A 13,851-nucleotide genomic window follows, 5' to 3' on the forward strand; every position below is an offset into this window, starting at 1 on the left:
CAGGCTTGGAGCGAGGAGAGGCGTTTGGCACTGGAGCAAATGAATCAGAGGATTCCCAGCATTAGGAAATCTTGTCCTGACTCTCTTATCCCTCCTCTTTCTGAGTTGGACACATCTGGCACTTCACTTGCAAAAGGAGGGGGCTTTCCCTAAATGGTCCTTAAATTTCCTCCCAGCTCTAATATTTCTTGACCTTTAGAGACAATGCCATATGGTGATTAAAAGTAAAAGCTCTGGAGGCACATTGCTTGAATTTGAATCCCAGTTCCACGAACTGTGTAGTCCTGGACAACATGTCTGACTCAGTTTGTTCACCTATGAACAGAGTGGTACCCTGCCGCCAGGTATATTTTGAGAGGATTAAATGAGTGAAAGCATACAAAGATTTAATATACATTAGGCATTACTATTACTCTTCCTCTAGAAGCGTTAGGAATGATAGATCCTGAGCTGAGGACTTGGAATGAACCACAAGAAAATGTTCTCAACACTCTCCCCCAATATAGTGTAAAAAGAGACTTTCTATGAGCCACTTTGGAAAATGCCAACTGACCTGTTGACCAGATTTGACTTTTATGATATGCTCAGTTGCAGTCCTGGCTCCACCTCTGATATGAAGGACTTGGTGGGGAAATGTTCAGTTCTCCTAGTATTTGTCCTGACCACTCCACCTCTCAGTTTCCACGGAGATTAATACAAACACTGTACCCCAAACTCTCTGCCTCTGCTCTCAGAAGGCAAATTTTTGCCTATGAAATTATTGACGAAAACTTCATATTGTCTCCTCACTCGCCTCTCTCCTCATCCTCCTGCCCCATATTTACATTGCACCATCTTTTCTTCCCTACTTCCAGTCTTCAAGGATGAGAAATCCCACTTCTTTATCAAGGTTAATGAGGTGTCCACCTACACAGGCCCAATCAGATTCTGAAACCATCAACTTTTTCCAGAACAGTTTCCATCAATTATAATTATGTTAGGTCTCTCATGCAAAAACAACTCACTTTTGGTTCCCATCCCCTTCATTCTGTAATTCCATCTCTCTCCTTCGCTTTTTGTAAGAATATTTTTATTCACATATTTTCTCACCTTCCATTCACACTCTAACCCATTGTCATCTGGCTTCCATCCCAACCAGTCTAATAATCTCACCCAGATTCTCCATGTTGCCAAGACCCAGGGATATTCAGCCCTGACTTCTTTTTTAAAACCAGCCTTCTCACTGCATTTACAGTTATGCTGTCATTCACTGATTCTCTCTCTGGAAGTTCTGTCCCTTTGGCTCCTTTTTAGATCATTTTTCCCCTGTCGCTCTGACCATGCCTTTTCATTCTTCCTGATGCTCAGTCTTTCTCTGCCTATCCTCTAAAAATGACAGGGACAATCCCCAGATTTCTGACCAGACCCCACTGCTGCTTTCCTCCACTCTCTATTCCCTTTGCCATCGCAGATGCTTTTAACTCACACCTATATGTTGATGCCTCCTAAATCTTTCTCTTCAACTTTGACTTCTTGTGAGTTTCATACTTGCCTTTGGATATGCGCATTGGCTAAAACAAGAACCTCAAACTTAACCTTGTCAAAGTTGAGCTTTCTGACTGCCCTTCCTTACTCCTCCCACTCCTGCCTTTTCTTCAGTCTTCTTCAAATCCCACTTTAAATTGCCGCCTGACTGTTCCTTCTGAACCACTCACACCAACCCTTTGATTTTTGTTGTAAAAGGAGCAGACTTACTAATGCATATTCATTCTAAATAAAGCAGCTGTATTTGTAGTACCTACAGTAGTACATGAAGCCTAACTGGAACTGTGCATTGGGCCATCCTTTTTCTGCAGCTTTCTGAAAGTATTTAAGTGCTTCGGCATAATTCTGCAAGATAATTACACTCTATTACTCAAAGCTGTATGTATAACTCCATGGTAACAATTGCCTTCCACTTTCTTAAAGAGTGCCATATGGGCTAATTAAAATAGCATCAGAAATAAAATACATTTTATTTTATTATTACATTAGATTCTATTAGGAAATAATTATCTCATTTTCAGTGTAAATTATGTATTTTTCTACATTGACAGTAGGTTTTGTTAGATGTCAGGAGAAGGTCATTCAAAAGACATGTTAAACTAAGAAGATAAATTTCTCTATCAATAAAATCCTCAGGGGATAGATATTTTCAAGGCTACTTAGAATCTATGATTCTAAGATATAATTAGAGTTGCTATTCTTGTCACAAGCTTGTTCTCCTATGTCTCTTTGGCAAAGATTCTACTGAATTTTTTTCCTCTATTATCAGATATAATAATTTGACCAACTAGGTAATAGAGACTAATTCCCATAAATTAATGAATGATGATGAATTTTATCTTATGAATTGCTAGAAATATGTTGAAAATATAAAAAAATTATTTAACTTACCACAGGAACTCCTTTTCCATAAAAGTAAAGGAGACCAAGTCCATGAAGACCAATTGCATTGCCCTAGAAGAGTTACAAAAATCTAAGTAAAGTCCCAGAAGAATTCATGATAAGGAAAATTACTGCAAAGTCATTCAAAATGTTTGAAATGTACTCTGTAAGAGATTAATCAAGGCAGGCTAATCAGGCAGCTGGCAAGTTATTCTTACCCTCTCTAGTTTATCTTTTTACACCTTCATAACCCCCTCTGACTAGAAAATAGAAGAGGGAAAAGAATGTCAAATTCTTACTCCATTTTTTCATTTTTTCATTCAATGCTTATTTAGGATTTGCTATGTGTGTGATTCCACAATAAGCATTGGGCAAAGGTAAGAAGTAAGAGGTGAAAAATGAATGAACCATGATCCTTGCCTTGGAGAGCTTATAGACTCATGGGCTCTGAGCCATATCAGAGGGGTGGGTCAGATTTCTTAAAGTCATGACAAATGTACTAACTTCTAAAGTGAAATCAATTGAGAATGTTGTGCTCACCTAGAAGAAGGACATTTAAATGCCTGGAAAGGCTAGGAATTGAAGAGGATTAAATTGTCAGGGTGGAGACATTTGAGTTGTATCTTGAAGGACATGTAGGAGCTTTCCAAAAGGGGAAAGTGTATCCAGAGAGTTGTTACCTACTTTGGTCAAAGGAGGTTGACATAAACAACCAAATAACATTTTACAGACTCTGCGGATTTCAATTCAGCCATTACAGATAGTAAAGCATTGTTGCTATATACTTCTTTATTCAAATTTGACTACTTATAACATTGACAGTGTTTTCTTTTTCACTTGATGCTAAATTAATTATCATTTATTTTCCAATTAATGTCCTGAATACTCTGAGAGCATTTAGCACATTTAGTACTAGAAGACAGTGTTCCAATAGCAAGTATTCAAATATATTGGTATCTAGCACATTGATTCCAGGTGAAGAGTGAACTTTGAAAGTAACTTCACCAACTAGAAAACTCACATTTTCTTTCTATCTCCCCTCACATGCTTCTCTCTCGGGTAACTGTGTAAGGAGCCATGACTTGGCCACTTGACTTTCTTTCAGCATATTGATATGTACGTTTGACAGGTTTATATTTCCTCAGGAACTTAAGTTCTAATACAAAGCTCTCGGAATTTCTTCTTACCATCTAAATTTGTTTAGTATGGACCCAGTGTTCTTTCTTTGTATAGGCATAGCATATATGTAGAAAGAAGGCATATTTCAAAACTGTTTCAAGAATCCAGACTTTGAGCCTATGCATGTATCAAAGGACCCAGTATTGTAAGCGCTCTTAAGGACAATCCATCTGTATTTAAAATAAGTGGCATCTCTGCTCTGTTCTTCCCTTTTCTCTCCTGATCATGTCTACCTGTGACTTATTTCTAGGAATCAAGGGTTATGCTGCTTTGGGAGTAGTAAGAGTTGTGTGAAAGATTTGCAAAGTCTAGGGAACCTGTCTTCTTCTAATTAGCTTCATTTAGAAGTTATGAAAAATGGAAGGGAAGGGAAGAGGATGAAAATGAGAGAAGGTAAGGAAAAAGGGAAAGAAGAAAGTTAGAATAGCTGGAACGAATACTTTAGGAGAGTCCCTGGGAAACTAGACTCTCTTTGGGTTACTCATCAACTATTTAATGCCCAGAATACTTGTTCAGAACTTTCAGGTCAAGAGTAGCCAATTCAGGCATCTGCAGGAGCCATTCTGGTGATGTAAGAAGTATATTAAGCCAGGTAATGGAGAGAGTGGTGGTGACCAAGGCAAACCAGAGTGTGCCTCCCCTGTCCAAAGACAGCAGCAGCTACTCAACCACTCTGCTCCAGCCAGTCACTGACACACAAAATAGCACTCCTGTACAGTCACTCTTGCCATTTTCCAAGAAAATCTGAATGTCCAAGACAATTCTTTTCTCACAGCAGATGAGTAATGTGCTGGCATCATAACAAATTTTGAGGAAGGCCCATCTCACACAATGGTATGAACGCTCAATCATCATGCTTATAAATCACAAAAGGATCTGTGTTCAAATTTCAATGTGAAATTTACTTGTTTTTCAAATCCTTTCTGGGCCAAATAAAATATATGTGTAGCCAAGACCCCAGTATGTACACCTTCCACATTAGGGCTTAGGTTAACAGAAGATAGTTCCTTTATATAATGAAACCTGGCTATGGTTCATTGGACATATGAACCTGGCATATGGTTCATATGGATGACCCTTGTCATCCTTAAGTTGAGGAGATATGACCTTCAGACAGTAGGACCGAAACCAGAAGGTAGAAAGCTGCAGAATCTCAGGAGTAGAGAGTGATTGCGGGGTAAATTCAGAAGGGAAAGATGACGTGAGCCTGTGGGGGTGGGGAGGCTTTATGAAGGGAAAGAGGATTGAGCTCTGCTCTGGGGATGCGTAGAACTTGGAATGGGGAACTCCAGCAAGGGAATAGGTATGATAAAAGTATGGAGATGGGGTTGGGCCAGACGTGTTCAGAAGTATGAGATAGAATCAAAGGCATATGATCCCATGTAGATTTAATGTCACATAATTTTTAAATTTTAAATTGTTTTCTACATACATTGCTTTTTACATTGTCCGGAGCCGGCAGGCCACGCCCCCGCCTCGCCACATGTTGAGCTTAGATGGCGCCTGCCAGATGCTGGCGGGGCTGCCTCTCCTGCAGGCGTAACTGTCAGACAGTACCAGGTGTGTATCAGGCTAGATTGCGTGGTGCTTCATGACTGGCCAAGTATACTTCCTTGTTCGAGCTCTGGCGCACCGACAAGTTTTGCCTTCGCGCTTTCCCCTGATTGGCTTTTGTACCTGGTATTAACTGGGTTTATTCCCCCAATAAACGAGACTTGATCAGGCTTTTGTCTTGTCTCCATTTCGGGTGTCTCTTGTCTCTCCCAATCCCCGCTCCCCCCTCCAGGTTCTTGTTGCAGTCCTGCGGGTCGGGACATTACATTAGTGTTTAAAGTAAATTATACAAAAGTGGGTATAAAGTCTGTAACTTTGTGTCCTGGTACAAACAAAATTAAGTAGTAGTATGTTTTTTAAAGTAGTAAGAGGAAAATATGCATTAGAAATTTGACACATTGTTCAAACAATGACCAAGGATTATATGTCTGTGCCTACTGAATGTCTTTCAGAATAATTACCTTAAGTGCAACTTTATATTTATTTCATAAAGAAAGGAAGTTCAGTTTTATAATAGAGTAGCACAGATCACTGCTAGTTACAAAGTCCTGAATAGTTAGGGAGCTGACTTAATTTACACACCTAACTTCCTGGCATCATTCCTTTGGACTGACAAATCAGCATCATTTAGCAGTTTATAGGAGATCTTCCTCAGCCTCCTTCTTTTCAGTCTGCTGTCCCTTGTCCTCCTAATGTAATGGTGCTCCAGATGACTGTCTTGCTGAGCAACAATTTCATATAAATTACAAGGGAGAGGAACAGAGTACTAGCTTTCCCAGTAATTTACACCACAAGAGCAGCAGCTAGAGGTGCTAGTCATGTATAAATAGGCTCCTAAGCAGTGTGTAGGCTTTTAAAAACTGAGAACAGTTGAAAATACTCCTCAATTTGAAGACATCTTTATTGCCAGTGTTGCACTATGAAATTCTCAGACAAATAAAAGATTCCTACTGTGTGGTGGATAGAAAGTTTATAAAGGCCATTTGCCAAAATAAGGTTGATGGTTGTTGGAATGAGGACATTCTTTATGCATTAAGGGGATTCAGAATCATTTACTAATTTTTATCTGGCAGATAACAGCTTCCTGGTGCTAAGAACCAGGACAAAGGTTTTGGCAGCAAGAGACATATCACAGTCATCCCTAAGTACCTGTAATGGTTTGGTTCCAGGACCCCCAGAGATAAAGATAACAAGATCCACAGATGTTCAAGTCCCTTATGTAAAATGGCATAGTATTTGTATATAACCTATGCATATTCTCCTGTATACTTTAAATCATCTCTAAATTATTTTTAACATCAAATATAATATAAATGCTATATAAATAGTTGTTGCACTGTATTATTAAGGAATGACAAGAAAAAAATTTTTGTACAAGTTCATTCAGTATAGATACAATTTGTTATGGTTTGGGCATTAGAAGACCCCCAAAACTCCTGTTAACAAAGGAATATTCAGAGGTGAAGTGATTTGATTATGAGAGCTATAAACGAATCACTTCATACTAGTTTGGATTTACTGACTGGGTGGTAATTGTGGGTAGTGGGGGTTAGGCAGGTGTGGCATGGCTAGAGGTGGTGGGTCTCTGGGGAGTGCCCTGGAAGGATTCATTTCCCTTGTGATCCCTTCCTCCTCTCCCATCTCTCTCCTTCCTGACTCCCCCACCCCATCATGAGCTGAGCAGCTTTCCTCCTTTGGGTCTTTCCCCCATGATGTACTGCCTCACCTTGGGACCAGAGCAGTAAAATCAGACATCTATGAGCTGAGACCTCTGATACCGTGAGCCAAAACTTTTTCATCTCTTAAATTGTTCTTGTCAGGTATTTTGGTCACAGGAACGTAAAAGCTAACTAAAACTCAATTTTTTTTTTTTTTTTTAATCCATGGTAGTTTGAATTCATGTATACACAACCCAGGACACAGAGGGCCAACTGTTATACCATTTCTGTATTCCCTCATAGTTCCAATCCATTCAGCCCTGGATATATTTCTAAGTTCACTCAACCTAACTGGTACCAGATTTCAAAAGATAATAACTGATACACAGCACTTATTATGTGTCAGGCACTGCTTTAAGTATTTTATGATATGGGGCATATGTGTGTATATGTGTGTGTGTGTGTGTGTGTGTGTGTCTTAAATTCTGATGATGATAGCATCAGGCAAATTTTCTTATTTCACATTTTTGAGTTAGCAAGGCACAAAAAGGTTAAATAACTTAGTCATAGTCACAAAGTGAGTTGTAGGGCTGACATTCAAGCCAAGAATTCTGTCTCCAGAACCATGTTCTTGATCACCTTGCCCTGACCACCTTCCTGACAACCTCCTGCCTGAGCCAGGAAGAGCTCTGGTCTTTGGATAAGATATGACAGGAAAAAACTGGACATTCCCTGTTTGTCTTTGTCCTAAACTTAGTGCAGTTATTGACTGAGCTACCTCTTCCTCTGTCCTCATTTCTCTCGTTTCCTATTCTTGAGCTAGAAAGCATCACCTACTACAGAGGAGAGAAGAAAGCAGAAGTTCTGTTTGGATTTTTGCTAGCCACTCCCCTTAGGCCAGCACAAGTCACTGTCCTTTTTTGTTTACCAAGAAGACAAGTTGTATCTTCCCCACCCAACCCATCTTTTTTTTTTTTTTTTTTTTTTTTTTTTTTTTTTTTTTTTTTTTTTTTTTTTTTTATCAAATACACTCATTTCTCCAGGACACAAAACTCCTTCCAGGTTCATTATCTGGATTTGGGACTTTGAAGTCAACTCTTGAGCATCAGTGTGTACATTCAAAAAAGTCAATTGATTTTTAGGTAGTTGAGGACCTACCTTATTGGCTGCCATGGAAAAGTATTTAAAGGCAGTAGCATTATTTTGAGGTGCAGCAGCATTCCCCTCTAAGTACATCTAGAAAAAAAAAATAGAAGAGGGTATAAAAAAACAAAAGAATTTAAGGGTGATACAAATATTTTTTAACTAAATAAAGGTAATGATTGCACAACATTGTGAATACAGTAAATACACTAAATTGTACATTTTGAAAGTTGATTTTAAGCTACTTGAATTTTTCCTCAATTTAAAAAAAAATTCAAAGACTAAGGCTACAATCTACTATATATATCCTGAAGTAATCTTGCCCAAGGACAAAGAAATGGACCTTATTTGTGTTTTCTCATGTTTCTTGCATCTAAATTACTGTAGGTAGCCATTCTGGAAGAAGGACACTTATCCCCATGGTTACTAATGCAAATTGGCTGCAGGGAGCCAAGGGCAGCACTGGGGAGGGGGGAGGGAGTGGTCTTTGAAAGAGAGAAAACACTTCTCTCTAGAAAAATCTCTACAAAGCCTGCTCAGCAGTCATAGGGGACACTCAGCAGACATAGGGGTCTCCCAGCAGAGGTGGCATAAGGATAGACGTTGGTCAGTGTAGAACTGGGTCTCTTTCCAGGGGTGGTGGAAAAAGACACCTGACATGGCTGAAGCTGGGGAGTGTTCATGGTCTCCGAGCCACACTCAATGGAGGATCCCACGTCAGGTGCAGTTTCAAGGTTGTTCCAACTGCCTCAGATAAAGGTTGGTGTATGGAGCTTTTTCCCAACCTGTCAACTCAAGAAAACCATCCTCATATTGCAGCTGAATGTCCCTCAGTTGTTTCTATGAAAGAGGTGGCTGTTCTATCACCCCACATTAAGTTCATTTAGCTGGTACCTTTCATTTCTTAGGGTATTTGTTTGTTTGTTTGTTTGTTTTTTCCATACTAGGGATCAAATCCAGGGTCCTATGAATGCTAGGTAAGCTCTCTACCACTGAACTACACCTTCAATCCTTTTAAAAATTTATCTTGAGACAAGTTCTCCCTAAGTTGCTCAGGCTCGCCTCAAACTTACGATTATCCTGCCTCAGCTTCCCAAGTAGCTGGAATTACAGGTGGGTGCCACCATACCTGTCCATTTCTTAGGTTTTTAAGAAATGAATTGAGCAACTTGAAGTATGTACCTTTCCTATAAAAGCCATGGCATTTGCACTTCCGGCCTTTGCTGCCTTTAAGAAGTAGTATAATGCTTTCTGGAGAGAAAAGGAACAGTATTATTTCCAGTCACAAAAAAATGTTATGCAGTGGCCTTTTGAACGAAACTTTATTTATTCAATATGCATTCAAAAATATCTATAAAATGCCCACTTTTTTCAAGGCACTATTCCAAGTGCTATTTCAGTCATAAACAGAAGCAGGAGAATATTTATATATCAGAATATTTATATATATACACATATATATTCTGAAGAGTGGGAGATATATCACATATATATGTGTGATTATATATATTTATCTCACATATATAATTTTAGAAGATGAAGATTCATTTCTCACATTTGGGAAGGCATGATAGGCATGTGGCTTTGTAGAGAAGAGATAAATTCCAGTTATAGAGCTAAATAGTTCATTATTTTTAGAAATATAGGCTTTTATGTTAACATTGTGTACTTATTTTATAAGACAATTTGTACTACAGTGAGCAGAATCCTAATGTTTATGAGACAAAATAAGACCAGACATACCTGGTTACCTGATGAAACTAGGTCTTTCTACAGAGGTAAGCTTCAAGGCAATCTCTTCCAAATCAAATTAAAGGAGGCAAGCAAAGCCTCGGATTTTTGTCTAGGTCATAACATTAAATGAAACACTCAGTTTGGAACAGATAATGCTGAACTTCTCCCTTGCTACCATATTTCCTTGGCCTCATCCTGACCTTCTAGAAAATCCTTTCAGAAGGAACCACATGAAATAATAAAAGAGATCAGCCCCAGGAATGAGAAATAGACACTCTCCAAAGTGACTTATTAGAACACAATTCTTCTATTCTTTAATGGGTCTTGACTGGGTTGATGTGTAATGATCCACTCCTTCCCACAGAGAAGAGAAGATTTGAGGAAGAAATGCAGGCAGAATTTTATATGGAAATTTGCTCTAAACATATTGCTAAGTTATTTGAGAGCCACACCCTTGTTACTAAAGTCAATCTTCCTTGTGAACATATATACAAATGCCACTTTTGTTGAACCTCATTGTACCATGGGTTCATTCATTCATTCATCTCCATTTATACATCTTCATTTACACTTTCCAAAACTTGATTGAAATCTGATATATGCCTGGTGGTTGGTATGTTATGTACTATGTATTATAGGTGATTCATACAGCAATACAAGGATCATGTTTTCTCCCTAACAATGATGCTGAAAAGAAAAAAAATACATGTTAATAGCAATAAGGGTGTAGGTGATAGATGAGATCAAAGGAATGCCAACAAGAATTAGAAGGGTGTAGAATAACAGATAATAGAAATTATATTTAGTTTTCTAATACAAATTCACAAACCTTTTCTTTCCTGATATTTGCAATATCACCATGAGGTAGGTTATTAATATCTGATACTATTTGACGACACTCAGAATTATGTGGCTAGTGCTAGAGTCCCATAAGCTGCCTGAATACCATTCCCATTACTTGGAACCCAGCCTCCATGGTATAAAGCAGAAAGCAAAAATGATAAAGTTGGAGATGAGTCACCAATACAGAAATCATCACAGGTAGGGAAATGTCATGGGCAAGGGAATGGTGATGGGAATGTCCAAGCTGTGTCCAGGAAATAGAATAGTAGGAAAATAGAAATAGTAGGGAAAATATAAAAATAGGAAATAGAAATAGTATAGCTGAAATAGAATATCCAAATCTAAAACTTGCAAAAGTGAAGCGGGGGCCTTAGTCTTGAATACCAGCCTTTAATTTTATTTTGCAGAATATAGGAATTATTGGAAATTTATGAGCATTAGGGAATCCTAAAGCTAAAATGTCTGTTATAATCTAAGTGTCAATTGGATGGGAGGAAGTTATAGTAATACACGGTTCGCCAAATTAGAGAACATTAATATAAAAATAAAGATATTTCTTATTACTATCTTTATGGGTCAGACCTAAATATGTCCCCAGATAAGTGTATACTTTATGCAAGTCACATTATCTAAAGGTTTTGATTTCCTCATTTAGATTCTGCTCCTCTATACTCTCAGGGCACCCTGTCCTGTCTCTACCATGACATTCATCTACTGATTTAATGTCTATTTGTCTTGCCCAACATTGGATCCTCCATACTTAGGATAGTGTCTGCAATATGTTAAGCTGTCAGAAAATATTTTCAGAATGTGTGCATGAATGAATGTTTATGAATTTCTAAAACAAGGGAGCTGGACTTTAATCTTTATGGGTTCTTCCGGTTCAAGTATTTATGATTCTATGAAATCATTTTCCAAGTCCAGTTTAGTAATTTGGCTTTCAATTGCCTTACAATAGACAGCGCTGAAGAAAAGTTTTGTTCTGGGAAAAGAATTTGAACTGTAAAAAAAAAATAATAATAATATAGCTTCCAGAAGCAGACAAAACTGGGATTTCCTCCACCCTTCAATATTGTGTTACCATAAAGATCAAAAGTTGAAGTTTTCTCACATACTGCTCCACTGTCATGGTTTTCTTGGAATTTCAATTATCTGTTCTTTTAAAATTCACTTGCCCTTAATGCTGCCACTTCAATTGTGTAAAAATGTATTAGACACCATGTCAAAGTACCATGCAAGCAACTTTGATGGGTATACATGTGTCAATCTGAGTTCTTGATCTCAAAGAGTTTAGATCAGGTACATATCCATCCGTCCATCCATCCATCCTTCAAATATTCACTGAACACCTATCATCATATTTTAGTAATTCTAAGATATACCTCTCACCCTATCTCATTTTAATCAGGATACTTCTGTCAGTAGCATATTATAATTTATATTGGCAAGTTTTTTCTTTCTCAGTAGAACATAAAATAATGGTGTGTCTTACAATTGATGGTACCTTAGATTGAAAGATAATTATGTTAAGTGAAATTTTATTATTTGAACTCATGTCTTTATGTATTTATTTTATTGGTGCATTGTAATTATACATATGAGTATGATTCATTATATTATATTTGTACATGCATATAACATAATTTGATCAATCTCATTCTTCAGCACCTTTGCGTCTCTCCTTCCTCCCCAATTCACTTGCTCTATTCCACTGAACACCCATCTATTATTGTTGTTATTTTAATTAGTGTATTATAACTAAGTCTATCTATCTACGATTCACTGTGGCATATTTATACAGGGACATAGTATAATTTGGTAGATTTCATATCCCTCTACTTCCCAATGCCCTCCCTTCCTCCCACTCATGTCTTTTTAAAAAATGAGTATGAGTTTTCATTTTCTCTAAGAAAATCCCTAATTTAATCAGTTTATAACATTTCCCCTAGAATGAAGTGCCAAGAAAATGTATTGTTCTAAAACATTCTGAACACTTCTTTTATCCCAACCTCTGTAAACCATCCTGAAAAGGGATGATATTAGATCTTTTTTTTTTAGTGAATAGCAGGGTAGATAAAACATTTGCCCTTACATGTTTGACATTATTCCTTTGCTAAGTTTAATTTAATTATGCTTTATCTTCTTTAATAATATGCACCCCAAAACCCTGATTTTCTAATCCAATTTGTTCTAAACCTGAGTATATTTAGGAATGCAAATGACATTAAAATTTATGTGTAGAAAAATTCAAGATAATGTAATCAAGAATTTCATATACAATACTTCCCAATAATGAAGAATTTGGTTGGGGAGGGTAAAAATGTTGCCTACAATGACCACTCATGAGAGAGATTTATTTAAACAAAGTGTGAAGGGTGGGGCAGGGAAGGCAAGATAGTTATTTCCAGGTATTTTGATACTGACTGAGCAGTAAGCTTGGGTGTTGCATTTAAAAAAAGAGTCTTTAATCAATAATTTCTTTAGTGAACTATAACAGTATACTGGCTCAAGTGGTGGTCTTCAGGTGAAAAGCAACATATAATGTTTAGGATTTAAGCATCTTATGTGTAGCAGGCACTATTCTAAGGACAGGGTGTATACATAGTTAAAAAGACAAGAATGTTTATTGCAAGTGTAAGATAAGTGATAGAAAAATAGTGTCAATCAAAATTTCCTCTGAGGAGATGAAACTTGAGGATGAGAATTCTGGCATAGTTAAAAGCTGCATTTCAGAAATGAGGTTTATACTTTTATCTTCCCTCTCCTCTCTGAATCTCCCTTGCCCATCCAAGTTGACTCTGGTGCAACTAAGTTATAGGAAGTTGCAAAAATGACCACAATTCTTTGCCACTCTTCCCTCTTAGAGAAGTCCACTTCCTTGGGCTGGGGAGATAGCTCAGTTGGTAGAGTGCTTGCCTTGCAAGCACAAGGCCCTGAGTTCAATCCCCAGCACCACAAAAAAAAAAAAAAAAAAAAAAAAGAGAAGTCCACTTCCCTGTCCCTTCAATCTAGCTGGTCTTATGGCCAAAAGAATGTGGCAGAAGTGACATGTGAGTTCTCAGCTGAGGTCTCAGGAGACTTCTGCTCTTGGGTTTTAGAACCTTTGACTGCCATGTGAAAAGTTAGGGTCAGAAGGCTGGAGGAAGAAACCACTTGGAGAGAGGTCCTAGCTATCCTAGCTGTCACAGTTAAAACCATTATAAACCAGGTAGCTCTGGCTAGTACTCCAGCTAACTGCAGATACACGAGCAAGTTCAGCTAAGATTAGCTGAGTCTGGCCCAGACAAGTATTGCTAAACTGATCCTAGTCAAAATTATTGATCTGCCCAAATCA

The 13,851-nt window shown here is 37.8% G+C and overlaps 1 protein-coding gene and 1 non-coding gene across 2 annotated transcripts in view; both read right to left on the reverse strand.

Moving 5' to 3' along the window:
* The window catches only part of Sel1l2 (SEL1L2 adaptor subunit of ERAD E3 ligase), a 72,576-nt gene that overhangs the window by 16,869 nt on the left and 41,856 nt on the right, over positions 1-13,851 (reverse strand). The window contains 4 exon segments of the mRNA XM_047541794.1: positions 1,782-1,869; positions 2,416-2,478; positions 7,956-8,033; positions 9,123-9,191. Of these exon segments, the coding sequence (XP_047397750.1) occupies positions 1,782-1,869; positions 2,416-2,478; positions 7,956-8,033; positions 9,123-9,191 (298 nt within the window).
* LOC124978549 (small nucleolar RNA U13) lies at positions 4,358-4,461 on the reverse strand. The gene has a single exon (XR_007107525.1). It is a non-coding gene; the product is annotated as a small nucleolar RNA U13 (small nucleolar RNA).

Source organism: Sciurus carolinensis, chromosome 2 (genome assembly GCF_902686445.1).
Source record: "Sciurus carolinensis chromosome 2, mSciCar1.2, whole genome shotgun sequence".
In the NCBI taxonomy this organism is placed as follows: domain Eukaryota; kingdom Metazoa; phylum Chordata; class Mammalia; order Rodentia; family Sciuridae; genus Sciurus; species Sciurus carolinensis.